Here is a 24612-nt window from a genome sequence, read left to right as displayed (position 1 = left end):
GACTACTGTGCAAGGTGCAACGATGTTTCCGTTTTGAAATATACTGCAGTCACAACACGATTTTGATTGATATTTAAACAGAGCAACGTAGAGTCGTATAGTCCACACAATGATCAGTAATCACTGTATATTTTATATTCTGTTTCTGTAGTATCGACAGTGTAACGTTTTAGCAACGCGTAAAAGAGTAACTTGATTGAATGGAGGTAAAGGAGAACGAAGTCAGTTATAGTGTTATACGATGTACTGGACACATATCAACACAGATTATTTGCCTGTGTTTATTGCTAGAATTTTCCGGAATATTTTCGCGATCGCTGTATTAGAGTTACGTAACCAAATCTTGGTTCTATTTAAAACGGAGCGAGCAAATATTCGTGCAGCAGTGCGTATTTCCTTAAAGAGAAGTATATAGTCACAAAAGGCTAAATCAAAAACGAAAATAAGTTCCAATAGAAGAAAAACATTACAGTAGAGTTGAGTAAAATAAAACATGTTTTTATTCTATTTTCCCGTTCCATTTGGTAGTACACAAAGAGTATTGTTATCCCATCTTACCCCACAGTAGCCTACTATATAACGAGTAAATATTCATTCTTGGAAATTGCCATGTTGTAAAGATTGCTTTGTGAAACGCGATGCAGATATACCGATCTATTTTTGATATAGTCCTGTGATGATAAGGTACCGTTAATGGTCATTAACATAGGTTCTAATAAATCACCGTTTTGCGATGACTTTCGTCGGATATATTAATAACGAATTTGCCATTGTTCTTGCTTAACGAAGTAATCAATAATGAGTTGGCTCTTGGTCATCGTTAATCACCACACTACTAATTACATAATGTAATACGTCAACATGACAGAAATATGTGTGGTTTTAAGAATGACGCGCGTGCTGTGGTGCGAAACAAACTACATTAGAAGGTGCAAACAAAATGATTTTAGATTCTGCGCCTGAAATACGGAGCGACTTGGATAAAATTACTTCCTGCATTCCTTAAATAGCGTGAAATTTTAGGTGTAATTTGCCCTTGGCTTATTGGAATACTGAAAACCTACCTTAACGTAATTTAAAGCAAATCTACCGCTCGACTCTTAAGGAATTGAAATATCCCGACTGCAGATTTAAATTATAGTTGATGGGACTTATTCAATCGAAAAATTAAATGAAGTTCGTGTTTAGTCATGCGTAGATGCGTTGCTTGGAAGAAAATTCAATAATTTGATGTATCGCGAATCTCGTATCCAATCTGCATCGCAAAAAGACTGTTAGTATAGTTTGTATCAAGTGTTATTCTACAAACCTACGATTTTATTTAATACACCGCAGCTGTCCTTACCAAATCTCCCACGAGAGATTAATCATATAGTAGGGTGGGGGAAGATGGGACACCTCTTCTTTCTATTTTCTTGACCCATTTAGTGGTAAACGAAGAACAGTCAAAGCATTATAACACTATACCCTCACGACTCTCACAGACCATTGTTAATTGTTTAAAACGCGATCAAGATATTTGAATATTATGTGCTAAAGGTGTCCCATCTTCCCCCACAGTACTATAAATATGCGTATGCCTGATCTTCGGTCGTATTGCATGATGAACTAATTTACAAAAGCGTCAGAAATTGTTTGCGTCTGAGGTGCGAGAAAATTATAGTGCTACACATACTCGTGTAATTAGTCTTGTAGACTGTAGTATTTATAATCACAAACGGCCAGTAATTTTTTTCATGTTTTTTCTGTAAATTCGTTACTTTGTATTATTTTTGTTCCACTTGTACTAGCGGCGAGTTTCACAAATTTGACACAGCTGTCCAACTAAGCAAAAGACCATCGCTGCTTTAGTTTAGACTTAGTTAGTCAGTCTATAGATTACCACACATCCTCTAAAAGCGTGTATATATGTAGGCAGGAAGTTGGCTACGTGACGTCATCTGCGTTCAAACCATCGCCCGGTTATTGCTGCAGAGTAGTGAAATGATGGCAGTGTTGTTGTGTTTTTATTGCTATCTTGTTAGTAATGAACTAAGCGATGTATTACTTTGTTTCCATTGGTCAAAATCCTGTCTTAATCATTCATTTAAAAATAAAGTCGTGTTTTAATTAGTTTGCTATTTGAAAAATGAATTAGTGCAGTTGTAGTATAAGAGTAGATAAACAACTTTATATCATATTCTTCACCAACATTGTTTTATATTTCAGGTTATATATGTTAGGCTATTCTGTGTTAATAAAATACGTATTTTGTATCCTGTTCTTATCTGTCATAGCATAAAAGTAAACTGACATCTAAAGCTTTTAACCAGGCATGATGGTGTTAGGGTAAGTGAACTATGTTTAATAATAATAAACCACAGCATTGTCTGTATAACATTAGAGACAGTGTTTTACATTTCTGATGATGATTACAGATTGGAATGGGTGGAGATTGTTGAGCCAAGAACTAAAGAGAGGATGTATGCAAATCTTGTCTCTGGTGAGTGTCTATGGGAACCACCACCAGATGTAAATGTTAAACATTCATCAGATGATCAATGGTAAGAAATTTGTGTTAATTAGAATTCCGTATGCTGATTGATATATGAAATTCCCTACACAGGTGGGAATTGTATGATCAAAAAAGCTGTCGCTTTTATTATTTCAATGCAAGCTTACAAAAGACAGTGTGGCATCGACCGAAAGATGCAGATATTGTCCCACTGGCTAAGTTACAAACCATTAAAGAACAAACTTCGCAAAACAGTGTCAGGAGAGATGATAATAAATTGGTAAAACACAGGTAAGATGGGTGGAATGGAACTGTTAAAAATTGCTTATTTTGTTTTTTTTTGTGTCAACAGTGATTAAACATAGCAAACTATATCTCTTTGCTAAAACTTATTAAGGTAAAAATGTAGAAAACCAGGACAGAAAAATCATAGAAATATATATATGTTCTATAATTTAAACTTTCGGAATAGCAACCACTGCCAAATTGAATACAGTACTTCCGGAGTTGCGTTTGTAAATGAATGGCATGATAGGGGAGATATGTCGATGCTATTTCCTGCAAACAACTGTAGTCTACCCACTGCAACTAACTATGGAATTGCGACACATCTATAAATACATACCTCGATTTTAGTCAAACCGCAACACCAGAACCAATTATCTTAGTCATATGTTCGTAAATAACTCCACTGCCCTTCTTTCTCTACGTCCTGATCATTCTTTTAGTATGCACCATAATCTGTCCTTCATTCATTTATGTTGTATACAAGCCTATGCTTTGTAATATTGTGAACAGGTGCAGTACAAATCCTAAGTTGTTGTAACTTTTTACAGACGAACAACTGGATCCAGAGGTAGCACTGGCAAACATGTAGCAAGGTAAGGTACCATACACAATAAGGCAATTTATTTTTATCCAAATTACTATTGTGGTCAAAATAAATGTAGAAATGAATCAACAAGCAGTGATAGTGACAATTTATCAGCAAGTCAACGAGCACAGGATATCCATAAAAGAAGGCATCGAACATCTGGTGGAAAAGTACGAAGATCTGGTGATTCTCAGGTTGGAAATAATAATATGTTAAATTGCCAATCTAACACATTACTTTGTAACATGATGTGTGTTGTTATTACTAGGAAGTATCACTGCTTTATTATTATAATAAATACTGCAGATGTAATATCACCAATATCAGTAAATGGTTCAAATAAATAAATAAAATAAACATTTAAAAAAATTTTAAATGCACTTAACAGTAAAGTATAAGGTTACTAAAATACTAATAATCAATCTCATTTCCCAGATTTCAGCAACAGGCAACTCTGAACAAGTGACAAGTTTTTCAAGAACAAATCCAACATATGAAAACGTGACCCTTCCTGTGCGAACCAATAGTTTAAAAGACGATTCACGAACTGCTAATTCTTCTCTTGTGTCAGATGAGCAAGGCTCTCTAGATTCGTCGGAAACAAGACCTAAGCAAGCCAAACTTTTACCGGATAGTGAATATAGTGATGATATATCACCATTAAACAGTACTATGCCAGAACTGTCAACCAGCCACACTCCACTAATGCATGCGCGGTCTAAATCACACGATGCTGTTAATGATGGAGATGTATTACTACGACACAATGAATCCTTGACTGATCGAAATGAAAATGACCGCATGTCATCTCTATCAAAGAGCCAAAGTTTTCCACAACACAGTGCACCTGCCAAAAAAGGTAAATGTAGAATAAATATAAGTATTTATTGTCGGCTAAAAATGATAACATTACCAAAATATAAAATATTCCTTAGACTTCCGAGCTTCTAAGAAGCGACCATCAGATGTATCAAACATGGAATCCTTTGCTAAATCGAACCTGAATGTTCATAAACGTGGTTTACTGCGTAAGAAAATCACCATTCACACCATGCTTTCATGGACCAGAGATACCATTAAAAAACCAATGATTATGACCAAAGATAAACATGTAAGTATGGTAGAAATGTTTCAACAAAAAGTATTTATTAAGGTCGATGTTGTAAAATTTAACCTATGTCAATAAAAGTAAATAACAACAAGATTGAAATATTCCAGACAAAGAAGGATGCGTGTGAAACTTTCAAATTGATTCAAGCGTACATGGGAGACAAAAAGGTGAAAAAGATTGAGAAATTTGAGATCGCTCTTGATGTTATTACAAAGGGTTGGCAAGGCACAGGTATAAAAACAATTAGTTATAAGAGCTTATAACAATGTATTGCTATGTTGCCATAAGCTTTACGTGTTCTTGAATCATCAAAGCTGTAATGTTATACAATGTCTTGTTTCACCATGCCAGGTTTAAGAGATGAAATATATATCCAACTATGTCGACAAACGACTGGTAACCCGAAACCTGAATCAATGGAACGTGGTCTCGAGTTGATTGGAATGTGTCTCGCCTTCTTCCCTCCTTCCACCAAGTTTTATTCTTATCTTGAAGGATATATTTGCACACATCTTGACATGCAGGATTCTGCAGGTAGGCCTAACAGTTCAATTTATTGCCAATTTGTGTTTATATTAAAATTCTTGTTCATTCAGGAGTAAATGTTTCTCATTACGCTGAAGTGAGTTTTAAGAGACTGGAGAAAATAATACAAACTGGAGCAAAAAGAGTGAGTTTCTATATCTCAAGTTTTCAGTGTATGGGTAATAAGTTAATTAAACTATTCAAGTTTACAACTATTCGAAATCTAAGCACCACACCAACCTTGCCAATAGTTATGCTCCGCATTGCCCTTGTAGGGAGGGACTACCAACCCAGATAGCCTGTACATTTTAAAACAACATCGGATCTTAATTTAAAACATTTCTTATTCATGTAATAGAAGATATGCATGCCATGCAACATACTTTGGTTTCATTCTTGTCTGTTTTTCCCATCCGTATTTACAGGGTCAGAAAAAACCTACACTTGATGAAGTTGTTCAATCCCAACGTTCTATTTTCAACCCATCCATGTTTGGAAACACATTAGATGAAGTTATGGAACTACAGATGGATAAGTAAGTTGAAACAAGAGTTTTGTTATAGAACACCTTTAGTTACATTTTTTAAGTCTTTTCAATAGAAAAAGGCTGTTAAAAAGGTCGGCAAGACTGTTAAGATTTATATTAAGTATTAAGGCAACAGATATGTGCTATCTTTACAATTCAACAATGAGTATATCTTTGAACATCCAGGTATCCAAACCACAGACTACCGTGGATCCTCACAACATTATCAGAACAAGTTTTAACACTTGGTGGGAATAAAACAGAAGGAATTTTCCGGTAAATTAACTTTTTTACAAAACGTATAACAATATATTGACCCTGGTTATCGTTGATCAGAGTTCCAGGTGACATAGATGAAGTGAACATGCTAAAAGTTCAAATTGATCAATGGAATGTTCCAGACACATTACGTGATCCTCACGTTCCAGGTACCTCCAAAAAGCTAATTTTACTGTAGTTAAAATTAATCATTAAAATCTGCATTTGTTTTCATAACAAGAACGTATCAGTGGAGCGTACCTCTGTAAAACAAATTAAAATCTAAGAATAGGATTCTTTATTAATAAAGCCCATGTTATTTACAGGTTCGTTGCTGAAGTTGTGGTATCGTGAGCTTGCTGAACCACTTATACCAGCAGAGTTTTATGACGCATGTGTTGAAAGCTATAATAATCCGAATGATGCAGTTAACGTAGTTTACAGTTTGCCGGATATTAATCGCCTCTGCCTCACCTACCTCATTCGCTTCCTTCAGGTAAAAACAACATTGTAAATGTAAGACTTTTTTGCATTTTAAACTACTGTTTGCAATTTATTAGGCTCTTACTAATCATTTTTTTACAAATTTATTTATAAGGGATTTTGTCACAATTTAAGCGGTTTGTGTTAATTTATATACTTTGTAACTGAGTAAAAGTATTTCTTTATCAATAAATCTATATATCTTAATATCTGTATCAGATATTTGCACAACATGAACATTCGAAAGTTACCAAAATGGATGCGAACAACCTTGCAATGGTGATGGCTCCCAACTGCCTCCGATGTGAGAGTAATGATCCCCGGATCATCTTTGAAAACACTCGTAAAGAGATGTCTTACATCCGGACCTTGGTGCAACATCTTGATACCTCCAGTCTTGATGGGGTTATATGAGACAACATGTTGTATATCTCCACAGGTGCCTGTGTATGCTCACTTGAATACATCTAACACCCAAAATGGAATCATATTGTTCACAGGATTTATTCTTTTTCTTAATAAGTGGACATGAACAACTTATGTTGTAAAATCAGAGCTTGAATTTTTGAAAGACGTACTTCTAACTCTATACATTAAGAATTTGCTATTTCAACTGTATTGGGGTTTTAGCGGCAAACAGAAACTTTAAAAATCATTTCAAGTTCATTGTTTCTAAATCCAAGTCTTTTTAAACTATTCAAACAACTTTTTAGTGCCCATTCCAAATGTTAAGTACCCGTTATTACTGAAAAATTAAATTTGCAATTTCTTTTTGTTGCTACTGCTTATAGCATGGTGAATCATTTGAACATGGTTTCAAAGATGATGTTTTCTCTGCTAAGCCTGAAACAGGCAACATCTTAGCTTGCTTGACAGTGTTTGTTGAAGTGTTGTGCAAAAATAATTTGTTTATTTTGATTGTTGTCTTATTCACTGTGTTTTGCTGGCGCGATCATTTTCTTCCATCATTTTAAGTGGCTTTTCTCACCAAATAAAGTATTCAGATTAACTAAACTATTATTGTTTTTAATGAATGGGATATTATATGACTAATAGTGCCACAAATGTTAGATCAGGGGATTAGCGTAAAATATGGAATCGGCACACATGGTGTTGCACTGTTGATCAGATTAGGTAGTATAAAATCTACATTTTAGAAACAATGGTATAAATACAAAACTATGGTTACGATTGTTAAGTAACTTCACCGTAAATGTAAACGTCCTTCTAGTTTGCTAAAAAATAACATAATCTCCATTATAACACAATTATTCATCAAGTGAATCCCCACACAACAAAGCAATATGAGTGGTTGATGAAAATCTTGGGTAAGCCACGTAAACATCGACTTTATTATTTTCAAGGATGGAATAATAACTACAGGCGAGTGGTAAACGATACGCCGATAATGATAAGCGATGCCTATGGCGCTTTGTTTAATTATGACTTCACGTTTTGCCCCTACAAGCTTTTACAAAAACCTGCGCCTATGTAATTACCTACATTTTACAATTAATATTCCCTGTATTTTACACTTTAAAAAATGTTTACCAAAGATACCCAAATCGTCCACCTTAATTAGTTTGATGACAAAATAATAATAATTTTTTTTTAGATTCACCCACGTAAGCTGGCACCAGGTTTTCCGGCCACGTGAGGATAAAGTAAGTTACATTCATTCAGATTCAATAAGGTTTCCAGTTTCACTATGAAATGGTATAACAACAACAGTTATATTGCACTTGTATAATTTTATTGTATTGCACAATGAAATAAAAAACGTCACTTCTGAACTGCAGTAAAAACAACTTTGGGTGAAAACTCCCGATAACTAAGAACTTCTGGGTTGGATTGATTTGACATGGTCCTTTTCAATTCACCACCACACTTGTCACTGATACCATCATAGTTTGCAGACATTCTTTTCAAACGAACATTGTACTGTCCCACCAAGAGAAACACCAATACTATTTCAAAGTCAATTGATGAACCAGGAGCAACCTAGGTTGATATAGAGTAAATACAAATGCTAAGTTTAAACAAAACATAACAAATGTTTTAACTCCTGTACCTGTTCGAAGTACTGTCCCTGACATCCCATACACACAACACAGTCTTCCATATTCCATTCACGAAAACCATTTTCTTGGTCTTGAAATATTTCCAACTCTAGGTCTAACTTACTGATTGTGTGTTCTGCAAGTTGGTTAGCAGTTTATTTATTATATTATTAATGTATGTTAATTATCATCAACAAAAGTTTTATTTAAATAAAAAACAATATAGAAAGTCACAATATGTTGTTTTTTGTATTATGACATAACTAAATAACTTATACCTGTGATATTTTTTAGTTGAATTGTCACTGGACATGGTTCTCCTATAGCAACAGAACATTTTCCACTTTCTGTAATGATTATGTCATTCACTAAGAACTCTGAAATAAAAACAGAATTGTGGTTTTGAATACTTGCAGCCAATGCTTCTCAAACCTTTGGATATCATCAAAATAAACATTACACAACAGTAAATTCTATACAAATAAGACAATTAAGCATAAACATCAATGTTTAATATATTTTTAGATTCCTCACTCTTAGGGCACTACTGATAGAGAAACTATAAGTTAAGGTTTAAAGTTCATAAAAGGTATTAATAATCTTGTTAATAACCAAACAATGTTGGTTAAACTTACCCCAATATATTGGTGAAGTAACAACGTTCACAAAACTTGTCAAATTAAACTCGCACAATGAGATATTTATCTTTCCCCGACGCAATTTTGCACCACCTATTTCCAAAATTCAGAAAAACGGAATACAAGTTAAAAAAATATTTTGCTTACTACAACCACATACTTCCTGTTCTCCATTCAAGTGACATCGCCTTATTGAATTTATCTCGTATGAAATCATCATTACTGATATTACTTGTGATGGAAAGTGGATCAAATTTGTTTTCAAGTATTGCAGAACACAGAGTGGAAGTTGGAATTTGAAATTTCAACTTCTTCTTATCATTTGCATCAAGATCAACAATTACAATGTGGCCATTCTCAATCTGCAACAATCAGTTATAATCAAACATAAATAAATATCTTTCTTATAAAAATAACATAAACAAATACTAAATACCCCAAAATGTCAGTTTTTAATGATTTTAGTTAATGTAGTATAAATGTAGAATAAAAGTAATAAGATACCAACACACGATAGTGAATAAAAACCATATAATCCCATGTGCTCAACAAAACTGTCAAATTAAATGAGTGCGCAATTTTATTTCCACAGTCATGTTTATATATTCAGAAATAAACCTGGATTCGAAAGCATCAACTTTAACTATCAAACAAGAATATGCAAATATAAATTACACCAGTTAGATGAGTTGGTTTGACGACGTTGTCACAGTTGAGTTTACAGGAAGTTACTCGAACAACGTCATCACATATATTCTCCACTTGCATGGTTGTAATGTAGTTCAGCTGTCTAAAAATTTCAAGTTTTATTTAATTTGTTTAAACTTAATTTATTTAAGATACAATATTGTTGGTTTATGTGTTGAAAGATTTCAGATATCGTTTTCAAGATATACTGGTTAGGAATTTAAACATATTAAATGCAGATGTCACCACACATAACTTAATACCTTGTTGCTGATGAGATATTGAGATTAGTAATTAGCAAACATGGATGTAACACAACCACAAGCTTCACTGACACCATTCTACACCAATTCTTCTCCAATGCCTCTAAACACGAATATTTAATCTGCACTTCACTGCTACAAGCTTTCAAATCTGTAAAACATCAGTTTAGCATAAGTAAGCCACACAAGAAAATTAACATGTGTTTGTATAAATATTTTGAGCCCATAGTTGTATAAGGGTTAGAATACAAAAAATCTTTATCTCACCAAATGTTTCCGATGTTACAACATTCGTAGCTTCAATTTGAAAAGGAATCTGAATCGATTTTTGTGGCAATAGTGGAAGCTGGGAATTCAATTCTTCTTTATTGAATTTTAATTTCAACCAGTTACATTTCCTCTCTGCTTTCGTTGAAGTTGTTACAACAGAGGATATGTTGTGTTTGTTTGTATCAACAGGTTGTGAAAGAAAGATTTCTATTTCATCGAGATTTACCTCACTAATGTTTGTATATGGGATGCATAATGTTTTTCTGAAATAAAAAAGTTTTAAAAATAGGTTTGTCACAGGTGAAAAATTACAAAGTATGGCTCAATTTTTTTGATGTCTAACTCTAAACCAATCAGTAAACTTACATTTCTCCTGGATACAAATGAACCTCGATCTCACATTTGTTTTCATCAGAGTTCAAATTATAGTCGGAAATTTCTCTCTAAAAAAATTAAGTCTTAATAAATTAAATTCCTACAATAATATAAGATTACCTGTAACATAGGTAGTGCTGGAGTTACTTCAACTTCAAACAAATTGATTGGAATCCAATTCATGTCAGAAAACAAACATTGTGATCTAACACCAAACACCACGGACTCATATCCTGTAACGAATATAAAACATTTTAATCAAATGTTTTTTTTCTAATTTAACTTAATTTACCACCATCGTACACATTGGATTACCTTTAATTTTAATAGTTCCATTTTTTTTAGGAACCACAACTAAAGTTGCTTGAATTGTAGAGTTCGGAGAAATATCGAGTGATACTTGATGAGATTCAATGAAATTAACTTCCTTTTCATCTTCAGATGAAGATTCACAAATCAAACGTAATTCCGACACATGTAATGTATGGTGGTGCAATGGGTTGTGGATTTGTAGTTGAATCTCAGCAGGAGTATTCACACACCATTTGAAATCTGACAGATAAAGAGGAAATAGACAAGGATTGTCATATTGTACAATAAAACACTACCTTAACTTCTGAGAAGCATGACAGGAATAAAGATGCTCATTAGTGTAAGCCATTTACTTTTACTATTCTAAAACGATTCTTGCATGCACATAATCTTTAATATTTTTTTTATTAGCATACCTATGTGTTGTTCCACTCTTTTAAGTGATTGGTATGTGGAAGGTGTAAAGAGGAAAACACTATCTGTTGATTGTTCAGCTTGTAAAATCGTTGGCTGTGCGAAGAATGACAATTGTTTGGGAACAATTTCTCTAAAAAAATAAAGTTTTATGTGGGAGAGAAAAAATTGTTTTTTAATAAAATCTTAGTAAAATTTATTTAACCAGAAGAACAGTTTCCTAAAAATATGTCAGGCAGCAAAAGCAACAAATATATAACGTTCTTTCTAGTTTTGTAACAAATTCTTATCTATTTGTAAATATATAGTAATATTATTTATAAAAATGTTACTAAAGTAAATACCTTTGTAAAAGTAAGATATCCTGGACTTATAAATACAGCATAGTACACCAATGTTTGTAAGGGTTAAAAAGTCAACTATCTATAGTAAATAGTTGATGTACCTTTCTGTGATAAATAAATCTTTCCATAACTTGTAAAGATATGAGCAATCATATTTTTAAGTCAATGTTTAAAAAAAAGGAAAAAATAGTTCTTAAAATTGCTAAACACATATATTTACAAAAAACTTACAAAACTTGTGGCAAGTTAAAAAGCATGTGAATATCATCGTCTGAATCACTTTGTTCATGTAACGTTGACTTGCCAGCAAAAGATTCTAACCCCGCACATATTTCTTTCTCTTCAGTTTCCAACAGATGTTGGTGCATGTGCATCAGCAAGTACAACATGTATCTAAACAACAGTACACAAGAATTTGATTGTATGATGTAAAACAGATTTCTTAAATGTGTGTAAGTTAAGCAAACTGTCTCAAAAGAAAATAGGAAATGTCTATCAGTAATTTCCCAGGACCAATAAACACCCTATGAGCCCCTAATGGAAAATTCAAAGTTTGGGAACCTTTGCCATGACCCATTACAATTTCAATTATAAATGCACATTAACAATAACCAATCCAACCAACCTTACTGCCATCTTATTTTTTCCGAGTCGTCTTGACGAGAACACCAACTCATGTAACACACGAAGGCGCACTTGAGGCCAACCATATTTGACCTGGTCAGATAATTCTGTGTCCAAGCTTGATTTGTTTTCATCCCCCAGTACATTAAGATGATAGCCCTTCAGTGAATGCTGCAGTAGTTGGTAGCACTGTAACATATACCAGTATTACAATATTAGATACTATTACAAACTTTACAAAATTCTTACTTTCTGCCAGTTTGGTTTATTAAGATTAGGAGCCACACACTGCATGGCTGCAACTCTTTTATAAAATGCTGATTTTCGATGGAAATTAATTGCTCGGTATAAGTCAGCTACGATGCTGTATCTGAAATATAATAAACAAATACAGTAGGAGACAACATTATCGCTTGTCCTAGACAACCAGAACAGTCCATGGGACAACTAAGTTGTAAAAGTAACGTTCTAACGAAATGCTAACGATGCTGACAGATCAACACATTAGCAACATTAGCATGTTAAACTACACAAAGACACTATGTTCAGAAGCAAATAGGCACCTTACAAATTCGTAAAACTGTTGATGTGACAGAGATGCAGAAATATAATATAACAGTACCACCAAATTTAGAAAAATTATGCGGGCACTAAAAAAATCCTGTGATAATTGGCCCGTGCAATTGTTTTTCCAATTTCCAAACTACGTAAGAAAGTTCAATTTTGTGTTTGTTACAATGAATGCTTCTTCTTTGTAAATATATAAAAGTTATAAAATATAGACTTTGGTATGTTTTAATTTATTGATTGAACATAGCTACAGACTAGCTTATAATGAGTCGGCACTTTTTTATGCAATAACAAATTTTATTTTTTACCCATTTTTTTATATTAAGATGTTCATTATGTCTCACTAGTACATATTATATATTCTTTTGAAAAACGATGGTCGTTCATGTACAAAATTCAGTTTAAAAATGCATGAAAAGGTGAGTCAGAGTAAGCTGGTGTGTAGCTATGTCCAGTCGAAAAATTAGAACCGAATGAAGTCTATTTTTCATAATATATTTATGTATATAAAAAAATGTTCTTAGGAGTTTAGAAACTAGAAATGATTAAAAAAATGCAAATTTTACTACCTATATATATATTGAATTTTATTATATCAAATCAACAGATTAGAATAAAATATCCTTATACCGAGTAATTCGTTCTTCTTCTGTCACATTTAATGTGATATAGACAGCATTCTGTAAGAACTCTGATGCCTCCATTGACTTTTTCATAATCGCCATAACTTTTGTTGCTTTGATACACGCCTCCAACTCAACAACTCCCAGATGCTTACACTGTGAATATGAGTTAATACTTTGTATTACTCTAAACTAACAATATTAACTTCAAAACTATAAATAGATCAAAGGAGCCGAAACCAAAACTCAACACCTTAAGACTAAATATCACAAGTAAAGAAACCGATCCCGCATGCTTCATACAATATTTCAAGTGGTGCAAAAATATGAAAAAGTTGAATTATCTGCAAACCAGGTGTTTTATATGATTTTGATTAGCACTGTGCTTCAAATAATTACGAGGGTATTCTTATTGGCCATTCTCTTTGATGACGTTACGGCAAACAGGCCTCTTGAGGTTTTTTATATTAAAATTACAATTCTACTTTTTTAAAAATTTAAGTTAAACACACATTCTACCTGACCAGTTTTATTCAATATTCAAAATCTTTTTTTAGTGAGTTAACATTAACTAAAGTACTTTTAATCATGATTTATTTTAAGGACTGCGATCTTGTGCTAATAAACAGAAGAGTCCTAGATATTTGAGAAACCATGTTTTGAGTCTTTTGACCAATGCTATATAATTGATAAACAACATTACTGTACCCGGCTATAGTTGATAACCGCTTCCTTGTATCTATCTACAAAATCTTCTGGTGTTTGAATACAATATTTCAGCAAATTTGCCATTGTTGCTGAATTCCATATCTTTGAACTGACCAGATTTCTTGGATCAAGCGCCTGTGCAGTACACAGTAAATGTTAAACCAAGTTTTTTAAACTAAATAGCTTCAAATGTTGGCCAATAAAGGTTATAGAGTCACATTGCCTGCAAAAGTAATCTAAATACATGGGTGGTAAGCTCCCAGTTTGTTTAACTCGTCTTGTTTGAGTGATTACACAAAATACATGAAAACCCCTAGTTTGTAGTAATACTAACAGTTTTAAATAATTTTTTAAATTGTAAAAATTAATTTTATGGAAAACGATATCTAAAAGTTATTGCCAATTAGTAAATTCTTCACAGAGGCTACTGCACACAATTGGAGGAACCCATAGTTAACTTTTACAAATTAATTAATAATTATACAGTAGACACTTGACACAGTTTAGTGACAAAATTTACAGAAACAAATGCTCATTAGAATGATATTCTTACCTGGTTACACCAACATGGAATATCAGAGTATTAATAGGATTCCTAAAAAACAACATTAAGATCCACCTGTTTTGATGATGCAAGATTGGCAGCTTCACTTTGATTGTGATCTTCATCGGAATACCAAACAATTGCACTTGTCACACACAATCCTTCTAATGCGCCTGAAAGTAAATAAAATGTTTTGCACTGCTAATTTTATACTGTGCTGATGATAGTGATGCAACTCTATCCAACCTCCGACCCACACTTGATCATTCACTGATACCAACATATCCAATGCCGAGTGATAATTCTGAAGAGCATCTAATGTTAAACCAGAGAGTAAACTGATGTCAGCCAAATGTTTCTTCCACCTCCCAGCACATTTTTTACGATAACTCCGACTATCACTGTCATATGATGACACTTGTTGACGCTCAAATGGAGCTGTGAGCAGTGGTAGTCTATAAAAATAACAAATTACAACTTAGGAATTATTAGGAAATAACCTCCCTTACTTGTCTGATTTATCACCAACAATATGCAATCTCTTTGACTCCAAAACATAAAATACAGATGTAAGAAACTCCTCTATATCTATATCACAGGTTTTCCAAGTTTTCACATCAGGGTATTGCAACATTGCTGCATTTCGTTGTTGTATCAATGCTTCAATAAAAATATTTTAACAAATTAGTTTACAATTTGATTTTATGTTAATAATTATTGAAAAATTTAAATTCTCACTTACAGTTTTCCATTCCGAACACAAAACATCGTGCATCAAATATAAAATCTGCCAACGTTTCTTTTTTCTTTTGAAATACTTCATGAAGAAGAGCGACATCCATTGCAGTTGAACACCCAGCAATCATGATAAACCCCATCACTCTTCTATGAGGTTGAAAAAATCCCCACTCACTGTTGTTGGCTGGAACATCAACCTAAAAAAAGAAAGAGATTTAAAAGTTAGAAAAAAGTTGGGTCATGCATGTTGATGTGATTTAATGAAATAATATAATAGTATTATAAGACACATCTTTTATTCTATTTTATAGTGGTGGTGTCTTTATTTGAAGACTTTTTGCCAGATTTGTTCCATAACCAGAAAACCTAGTCCACCTAGTATCAGTGTTGGACGTACTTCTGCAGACTGGCCCCAATTCATTTTTATCAGGCCTAATTTATAAGCCTGACATTTCATGCAAAGATTCCTGTCCAATTTTAGACCTCTATCTTATGTGAAAACAAGAACATTAGAACATCCATTTAATAAAAGTTTTAAAACACTATAAGGGGAAGCAAACAGTTTAAACAGAAAAGTGTCGAATACTAACTTTAAAAGTGCGCTGCTGAATCGTAATTTGTGTACGGGCTGTCATGAATTGAATAAAAGCCATGATCATTTATGCAAAAAACAACCTTTTACATGAATAAAGTTTAAGAGGAATATGTAATAGTTATCCATTGAATATATGCGCCACTTAAAAATGTCCCAAGTTAGGACAGTTGAGGATGCTGTCGAAGTTTTTTAACTAATACCTAAATAGTATTAAATGTGATGTAGGTATTAAAATTAAGGGCTCTAGTAAAGAATCCTCTGATATGTTAAAGATTAGGCTGGTAAAAAGTGCTAGAGGTTGGCAAAGATTATTGGTTGGGCCGTTGGGCGCGAGGTTACTGGTTCACGTGCACATGTACTCCGTGATGTGCAGAACGAGTACCCACATGTACAATTACAACTCCATATTTGGTGGCTGTGTAAACCAAAGTACATTAATAAGTAGGTACTAGCCTACCATATTGGTCCACGTGCTCTCGCCAAAGCTTTAGTGTTGGTCAGCTTACAAATTAATCAAACATTTTGAATTTTATTGCATTATAAGTATACAGTACAATAATTATAATAAAACAAAAATTGAAATGAAGGTCAATATATCTGAAGCATTTTTGCATCAATAAAAACAAAATGGCATCAACTGGCCATTGAACAGTGAATGTTTTTACTTGTTGTAAATCTATTTACTTTGATGTGGATACTGTGTATTTACTCTATTGTTAAAAGTGATCACATCCTTTAGCTGGTGGCCACTTGAAATTTTGGTTTCAAAATGTTCCTTAAGTCTCACCGAGTTTTTTCAAAAAAAATTATACAGTGGGTATCAGTGACACCTAAGGAACTTTAAGAAACCAAAATTTCAGGTGGCCACCAGCTAAAGGATTACCCAATACAGCTATTCCCGTGGTTACATGCGCTCTGCAGTGATATACCCCGGTGGCCCTTACCAACGTCATGTTAGGAAAATGAGATTTTGTATGCAGTTTCCAATTAATGCTTTAAAGTTAGTCGACCACAGTTTAATAAAGATCTGATTATTATGTTCTCAGCGTTAAAGGTTATTGATCATACGGGTTAGTGGTTGGTTGTAGCGATTAGCAGATAACGTAGGGAGAATTGTTCACTAGCAACAAATTAAGTACTTACCTCGAAGCGCACGTTAATTTTGCGCCCAGCATCTGCCACAGTTAAATGTTCGTGTTTTTTAATTCTGGATAATGCTTCCTCGAAGTCAGTGTGAGATATATTACCGTGAGATTGAACACAGATAAGAATTTGTGAATGCTGCTTACAACTGACATTGTAATTTGCTATGCTCATTTTATTTGTTCGATTTGAATATTACAGCAATCAGAAACTGGTTTTGATACAGGTACAGCTGCCTTAATTTTTCCAGTCGTTGTTGTTAAAAAAAGGGGAAATCACCAAATAAGAGATGTTATAGAGGGCGCTAGAACGAGAAAATATAAAAATTAATAATAATAAAAACAAGAGATGACAGATCTAATGCATGAGCACGGTATAAACTAATTAGCATAGTATTAATTAATCATTTTACTACAACGGTCGACTGGGCTCAATCAAAAACAAATCCGAAGTAACCAACAAAACCGGTTCTAGTCGCCATTGGTGACTGTGGAGCAGTAAGCAGAATGTATATACATGTATTATAACTAATGAAACTTATGACGTATAAGGATTGAGTGATTGGTAAAGAATATGTGTAAATACGCTTTGTACAACTTCTGTACAATGTGTTTATTGTAAACTTACACTAGTTAACGTTGTCGTCGCTTAAAAACGTCTGTTTTCATAACATTTGACAAACCGTAATCACGCAGTAATTAGGTAATTTTGGAAATTAATATTAATCATATGATGTTGAATTAAAGATGTTTTAACTACGATTAATGATAATAAGGTATAAGAGTAGTGCATTTAATGTGTCCTCACTTAAATGGTAATTGTTTGATGCAGTCGTGAATCGTTGTGAGGATTTCTTATCTCACCAACACGTGCAGTCGTGCACTCCAAAACTCCCAATGTCCCACATTCCTAAACCGTATAGCCGCCGTTTCGTCATCTCATATCATTGAGAGTTATAGCTCAACCGGTTAGATAATAGCTTAATATACCGAGTTCGATCCTCGCCCGGTGTAACAATTATTTTGGATTTTTTTTTTAATAAGAGATATAGGATTACTGGGTTCCCGATGTATGGCAGTTTCACTTGACTCGCAAGTGTTATAATCATTAATTACTCAATAATTGAACGATTTTTTACACTATGGTTCATAAGACTAAACTTGGTTAGAATTAATGTATCGAATACATTTGATTAATTAATGTTAAAAGTACATTTTGGGAAAAGCGCTTAATTTTAAACAAACAGAAAAGTAATCGTTAATTACTCGCTAATTAGGCGATCGTATGCAGTATGATTAATAAAACTGTGCTTAGTTCAAAATATTTTTTAGATTGCAATCATTTTAATTAAAGTTTAAGCGGTATATTTTGAATTTAGCGCTTTTGATCAAACAGTATAGTAATCGATAATTATTCGCTAATTATGCGGTTTTAAATCTAAAAATGTAGCCTAAAAATTACAAATGTACATTATGCTTTGATTTCAATCAAGAGATTAAAGAAAAATGCTAGAATTAAGATAAATGCGAAAAGAAGTTGCGCAAAAAAACAACAACAACAAGAACAACTGTTCGACGAAAAAGGATCTATATAACCGCCAACGTGCTCAACAAGAACAACTGTTCGACGAAAAAGGATCTATATGACCACTACCGTGCTCAACAAAAAGTTTTTTCTCTTACTCTGAAACTATAGATTCTAGTCAAAGCTAGCAGAACTGGGTTAAGTCCAAGTTAACTTTGGGTTAAGTATGTTATATGCAGCCTAGAAAAAGCAAGTACTACTTTAAAATAAAACAAAAACTTAATAATATTTATGAATATGATTTAAATACTCGGTTTACGGGTGGAAAAACATTTAAATGTGAAACTATGCCATAATTTGTTGGCGCAAACTATTAAAGAAAATAAACAATATTTGTTTAACATCTGCCCAAAGTTAGGGTAGTTGACAGTATTCACTAAACGAATTCTTTCTAAACTTTTACCATTTTAAAGAGTCAACCAACGATTACTAATAGTACTGCTTTACTACTGAATACTGGCTACTGCACTAAAGAGATTGATCAACTTTATGAATTAAAAAAATCATCTTCACCTATGTGTTTGAGAGCAATATCTAACTTATGGAAAGTTACTAAAAGTGGAGTATACCACTTCCAACTGTGTAGTGCCTCGATCAATGCAGCGCGCTTAGTGTTTAATACGAAGCTCAAGAGGCTCCACAAGGATAGAACAGCGAAACTTGAAGATGTGGCTGTTTTTGAGTATTTAAAAAAGGAAGCAGCAGTAATGGTTGCTGATCGAGTGGCTGATGTAAAACGATCATTACCTCTCACATTGGACTTAGGATGTGGGAGAGGGTTTATTTCTGAAGAACTGTCTCAGTTGGATGGTGTTGATATGCTTATTCAAGGAGATACTTCAAATGGATATTTATTAAATTCTTGTACTTCAGTACTTGATACGCAATCGATTACCTTTGGTGAAGAAAATTTGCCATTTCGTGATGAGACATTTGATATGGTACTCACAAGTATGAGTTTGCATTGGGTGAATGATCTTCCAGCCTGTTTTAAAGAAGTGCTAAGGGTTTTAAAACCAGACGGCTGTTTCATTGGAATGATGCTTGGTGCAGACTCACTGTTTGAACTTCGTTGTTCATTGCAGTTGGCTGAGCTAGAAAGGGAAGGGGGAATGGCTCCCCATGTCTCACCTATGATACAAGGCCATCAACTTGCCAATTTAATGTACAATGCCGGTTTTACGCTTGTAACTTTAGATTTTGATCAACTGGTTGTAAATTACCCATCTATGTTTGAAGTTATGTATGATTTAAAAGGCATGGCAGAGAATAATTGTGCTATAAATATTAAACCAATGCATCGGGACACAATATTAGCAGCATCAGGTATTTATCAATCAATGTATGGTGATTTGGAAAAAAATTCAGTGCCATGTACGTATCAAATGTTATTTATGATTGGATGGAAAGCACACGAATCTCAACCCAAACCACTTGATCCAGGAGCGGTACCAAAAGGACTTAATGTTAAAATGTCATGAAAATTCTGACATTTTTAATTCTGTTTTGAGGTTATAACATTGCTCAACTAACCTGTACTCCATCTAACGTAATACTACTATTTACATTTTATATGTTTTCATAAGAATAAATGAAACTGCTAAAAGCTAAATTTTGAAATTTAACCAATAATGTTAATTTTCAAACAAGGTAAGCTCTATAAAAACCTAATTTCTTTTTAGGAGATTTTAACACATTCTGATTGTATATTTATTTAATCCTAATTAGCCACAATGAGTATTGTACGGCAAGTTATTAATAGTCTTAAAGCACCAGGTGGTCTTGGACCGTACAGGTTGGTACATGTTAAACTTGGGGCGTTGAACATTTAGAAGGGGAGCAAAAGATCAAAAAATTTTGTCTTTATTCACAGCAAAATATAAAAAAGTTTTGTCTTTATTCCTTAAATCAACATTTTTGTTACTAAGTAACAAATTAACAACAACAATCAAATGAAAACCGCAACTCTAATAAAAAACATTTGTGCTCTTCGGCTGCACCTGTGTCCACCTTTTCTAACAGCTGCATGGCCGACAATCTGTTTTTCCAAATGGTGACATTTAAGTGTAAAATATATATTATATATATCTGGTAACATTTAAGTTAGACAATTAATGACTAACCCTTTCGATTTGAAATTCGAAGGGTTTCGTTTAGCAAGTGCAATAATAAATGCTTAAACATATCGTAATTTGTTTTCATTCTATATCGTAATTTGTTTATTCTATGTTACAGCCAAGCAATTAAAGTGGAAAATACTTTGTACATATCCGGACAGATTGGCCTCAATGTGGAGACTGGGCTGATGGCTTCAGATGTTGAATCACAAGCTGAGCAAGTTAGTTTTACTGTTAAAACATATATATATGTCATGAATATAAACTTTCTGTAAAATTGTTGCTTTTTTAAATCTTTAGTATTGACTATTTTTGATTATAATGGATTGGCATGTCATCCCACTCCAGCAATCAGAGGTTTATAAAATTCACATCTCATGGCGGTAGCAATGTAATTCCTGCGGTAGCACAACCTACAACAGCAATTTTCTGCATGCTTGTTTTAGCGCAGTGCACGTTTGTACAGTAATGTTAATGTGATGATTCCTTACATGCCAGCTTTTTACTAAAGTTGTATAGGCTACACAGTCAATGAAATTTACCACAACGTTATTATTATTATGATTGCCAAAAGTCATTCAAATAAGGAACAAAAAATAATTAAAGAGAAATACAGGACTAGTGTCATTGTGTTTTAGTTACTCAACTTTATTCGAACCACATCAATTACTTGAAGCAATGGAAGCAGGGTTAAATGATACATCTATATTATTATTCATAATTATTTCCCTTATCATATGTGTTGGTAAAATACTACATATCTTTTTTACTACAATACTGTTTACTTTGTTAGGTTCTTAAAAACATGGGGTACATCCTTGAGGCAGCCAACATGAACTTCTCTAATGGTATGGATACTCCTCCCCAGTTATTATAAAACCCCTTCACTATAATTATTATAAAACATGATGCTAGAAAATTTTGCTTTATCTGTTGAAACTGATTAACTGAATGAATGCATGAAACTTTATCTTCGTATGGTTAGAAAACGAAAGTCGTTATAACACGGGTGTTCATACACCTCTTGCCAGGTTATGAGTTACCATGTATGTTACTTTATGGGTGATTATTTTTTGGGGGGATTTTTTTATGTATGGCTGATAGTTCGTACAACCCATTGGTGACCACTGGGTTGGAGCAATTGCAGATAAGTGTCTTTCCAAAGGACACATACGCTCACAATGGTAGGTGCGACAAGTCTTAAACCCATTACCTCTGGGTTACAGGCAGGCGCGCAAACCACTTTTCCACAGCACTGGACAAATGATATTTTAATTTGTTACTCTTGCATTTACATAATTAAAAATATTGTCTAACTAAATGTAAAAATACAAAGAAATTGTTGTATTTTATAGTATTTATTTTATACATTACACAAAAAAGCCTAAAACCATTCAGTGTGAAAGAGGGGAGATGTAGCTGGAACGAATTTAACATGTACCACATTAAACAATTGAAATTTAACCTGTTTTCCAAATCCATCTGTTTGAATCCAATTCAAGTAATATAAAAAGTTTATTTTATGTAATAAACTAGTTTTTTTCTATTTATATTTTAGTGGTGAAAACAACAGTACTGCTTGGAGACATTAACGACTTTGAAAAAGTGAACTCTATTTATGCAAAGTGTAAGTTGAATGTTGAATCTTACTTTATCCCGTGTGGCCGGAAAACAACAGTCGTTATAACACGGGCGTTTATACACCTCTTGTCAGCTTGTAAGTCACCATGTATGTTACTTGTGGGTGAAGTGGTCTTTTAATATTGGTGATGTGCCATTATCATTTTTTTACTGAAAAAAACTTTTAGTAGTAATATAACTCTTGTTAATTATGTAGATTTTAAACAACCCTATCCAGCAAGGGCATGTTTCGCACCTGGAAGTCTTCCCAAACAAGCTAAAGTGGAAATAGAAGCTATTGCTGTGGACGGCCTGTGTTCCGACTAAATTACCTTATTAAAGTAAAGAAGTGTTCATTCCTGTTTAAGCAATTCATGTTCTGTCAAGTGCAATTTAAATATATAAGTTACTAAAGTTTGTCACCATATTTTGTTATCCAGAATAAAAATATAAATTCAATCTTAAGGTTACAATTTTATTTTAACTCCCGAATTGCTGTGTTCGTTCATGGTTGAGTCTGGGTCTAGTAGTCTAAATAATGGCAAGTGTTAATATTTTTGTGTTTTTAAGGCGAATGTGCGAATAGCTCTCAGGTGTTCTCAATTCATAAAAGTATGAAGGCAATTCATGGTGTTCTCAACAGTAAACTGCCAAGATAAGAGCATTAGTTAGATTATAAACAACAGCTGCTTATAACTCCTACCCATAGTATCACTAAAAGAACAATTTTAATAGGGCTAGGGAAAATATGTGCTTAAGTGTTTGAATTGGCCAACCCTACTAGCTACTATATATTATATTAGAACTTCTCAAGAGTGATTAATTATTGAATTAGAAACAAATATTTTATAGTAAAGCAATAAACATCAGCATAACTAAAAAGTGGGGCAAGATGGGACATTAAGTTGAAATATTTAGCTCGCTAAATATAAAATGTCAGCAGTTTTAACACTCAACGAGCATTTACACTGATTATCTTCTCTATTTTTATAAAATAATATATGGGAAAAGTTTTTTTGAAGAATGGGGGGTGACGGAACGCTTAAGGTGGCTGTACACAGTATCCGGAATTCGTTCGTTTTGTCCGGATTTCGCTGCTCCACACGGAACTCGGTATTGGGTTTGCATACGACTTCGCATCACGCCGGATACTATAGTAGTGTATCGGCGCATGCGCAATCGCGCCCGGTACAAGTACACCAATCGGAACGAATATATTACGACACCGGTACAAATATATTAATGGAAACGAATTTATAACAACACCAGTACTAATCATCTATCGGAACGAATATATTACGACAACGGCATATCAAATTTATGTATACGTTTTATAATTCAATTTTAGTCAACAGATATAGTAGGGTGGGGGAAGATGGGACACCTTTTCATTTTGTTTTCTCTTTCCAATTGGTAGTAAACAAAGAACATTCAAAGAATTATGAAACCGTTTCCTTACGACTTCCACAGACCGTTGTTAATTCTTTAAAACACGATCAGGCTGTTTGAAAATTATGTGTTAAAAGTGTCACATCTTCCCCCACCCCACTATATAAGACTTAAAATAACAAATCATGCAACATAACGAGTGCTTGTGTTGTAATTTTTTAATAGTGGAACTTTACTCACATTTTACATTGTGGCCACAAATTATATTTTTGCCGCTCCGTGCTACAACAGAAAACTTTCGGTGCATCATAGTTTAATAATATGGCATATTAAACTACCTTTTCTTTATTAAACTAAAATATTCGTTTGCACTTCATATTTCGGTGCACACACCTGCACAATATGCGATAATTTTTTTTTTTTTTTTATTGGAATAAAATAATACAAACAATGGCAACTATGCGGAAGCAATGTACAAGTACACAGTTCAGGTGGTTGCACCCCACTTAAAGAAGTGTGTGGACGTTCGCCCACATGCTTTAGCAATATAAAATTCCGTTATTTGAGTATTTTCTGCGTCATATTTAAATATATTAAAATCAGGTGGTTTCGCTTGGATTCTAAATCGGTATATACAGAAACGTGCACACAATAATAAACAATTCACAAGAATGTCAGTAATACCAAATAAAAGGTGCCTTAAGTGAAAACTAAAGGGCCTCC

General features: G+C 33.4%; 4 protein-coding genes across 4 annotated transcripts; 3 read left to right on the top strand and 1 right to left on the bottom strand.

Moving 5' to 3' along the window:
- Positions 1-2203: 2203 nt before the first annotated feature.
- LOC100185268 (rho GTPase-activating protein 39) lies at positions 2204-7282 on the top strand. The gene is made up of 15 exons (XM_002125663.5): positions 2204-2328; positions 2418-2543; positions 2606-2785; positions 3331-3375; positions 3445-3562; positions 3804-4227; positions 4304-4479; positions 4587-4710; positions 4831-5013; positions 5076-5149; positions 5430-5539; positions 5717-5806; positions 5867-5958; positions 6115-6284; positions 6491-7282. Exons 1-15 carry the CDS (start codon positions 2315-2317, stop codon positions 6683-6685), a joined length of 2121 nt encoding a protein of 706 aa, XP_002125699.2. The 5' UTR covers positions 2204-2314; the 3' UTR covers positions 6686-7282.
- A 723-nt stretch (positions 7283-8005) lies between these two features.
- Positions 8006-17468, bottom strand: LOC100182907 (trafficking protein particle complex subunit 9). Its single transcript, XM_002125706.3, has 22 exons — positions 17180-17468; positions 15446-15638; positions 15213-15363; positions 14950-15158; positions 14779-14876; positions 14160-14294; positions 13459-13607; positions 12508-12628; positions 12260-12447; positions 11866-12027; positions 11293-11423; positions 10880-11116; positions 10685-10797; positions 10556-10632; positions 10187-10452; positions 9920-10070; positions 9645-9759; positions 9130-9331; positions 8967-9062; positions 8610-8708; positions 8343-8467; positions 8006-8272 (listed from the first exon to the last, which is right to left on the bottom strand). Exons 1-22 carry the CDS (start codon positions 17351-17353, stop codon positions 8054-8056), a joined length of 3411 nt encoding a protein of 1136 aa, XP_002125742.1. The 5' UTR covers positions 17354-17468; the 3' UTR covers positions 8006-8053.
- Positions 17469-18691: 1223 nt separating this feature from the next.
- LOC100176583 (arginine-hydroxylase NDUFAF5, mitochondrial) lies at positions 18692-20445 on the top strand. The gene has a single exon (XM_002130954.5). The coding sequence runs from the start codon at positions 19279-19281 to the stop codon at positions 20242-20244; it is 966 nt and encodes a 321-aa protein (XP_002130990.1). The 5' UTR covers positions 18692-19278; the 3' UTR covers positions 20245-20445.
- Positions 20436-22965, top strand: LOC100186804 (2-iminobutanoate/2-iminopropanoate deaminase). Its single transcript, XM_002130974.5, has 5 exons — positions 20436-20558; positions 20999-21101; positions 21674-21728; positions 22439-22507; positions 22718-22965. The coding sequence occupies exons 1-5, from the start codon at positions 20497-20499 to the stop codon at positions 22825-22827; spliced, it is 399 nt and encodes a 132-aa protein (XP_002131010.1). The 5' UTR covers positions 20436-20496; the 3' UTR covers positions 22828-22965.
- Positions 22966-24612: the final 1647 nt, after the last annotated feature.

Source organism: Ciona intestinalis, chromosome 1 (assembly GCF_000224145.3).
Source record: "Ciona intestinalis chromosome 1, KH, whole genome shotgun sequence".
Taxonomy (NCBI): Eukaryota; Metazoa; Chordata; class Ascidiacea; order Phlebobranchia; family Cionidae; genus Ciona; species Ciona intestinalis.
This window is presented reverse-complemented; position numbering and strand designations above follow the sequence as displayed.

Excerpts from the sequence above, each read along its gene's own strand:
- LOC100185268 (XM_002125663.5), top strand. Across the intron at positions 3,563-3,803 it reads GAAGATCTGGTGATTCTCAG|ATTTCAGCAACAGGCAACTC; the intron begins GTTGGAAATAAT and ends CTCATTTCCCAG. Across the intron at positions 5,807-5,866 it reads AAAACAGAAGGAATTTTCCG|AGTTCCAGGTGACATAGATG; the intron begins GTAAATTAACTT and ends ATCGTTGATCAG.
- LOC100182907 (XM_002125706.3), bottom strand. The coding sequence starts at position 17,353 with ATGAGCATAGCAAATTACAATGTCAGTTGTAAGCAGCATTCACAAATT. Across the intron at positions 15,639-17,179 it reads AAATTAACGTGCGCTTCGAG|GTTGATGTTCCAGCCAACAA; the intron begins GTAAGTACTTAA and ends TTCTTTTTTTAG. Across the intron at positions 10,798-10,879 it reads TGGAACTATTAAAATTAAAG|GATATGAGTCCGTGGTGTTT; the intron begins GTAATCCAATGT and ends TATTCGTTACAG.
- LOC100176583 (XM_002130954.5), top strand. The coding sequence starts at position 19,279 with ATGTGTTTGAGAGCAATATCTAACTTATGGAAAGTTACTAAAAGTGGA.
- LOC100186804 (XM_002130974.5), top strand. The coding sequence starts at position 20,497 with ATGAGTATTGTACGGCAAGTTATTAATAGTCTTAAAGCACCAGGTGGT. Across the intron at positions 21,729-22,438 it reads CAACATGAACTTCTCTAATG|TGGTGAAAACAACAGTACTG; the intron begins GTATGGATACTC and ends TTTATATTTTAG. Across the intron at positions 22,508-22,717 it reads GAACTCTATTTATGCAAAGT|ATTTTAAACAACCCTATCCA; the intron begins GTAAGTTGAATG and ends TTAATTATGTAG.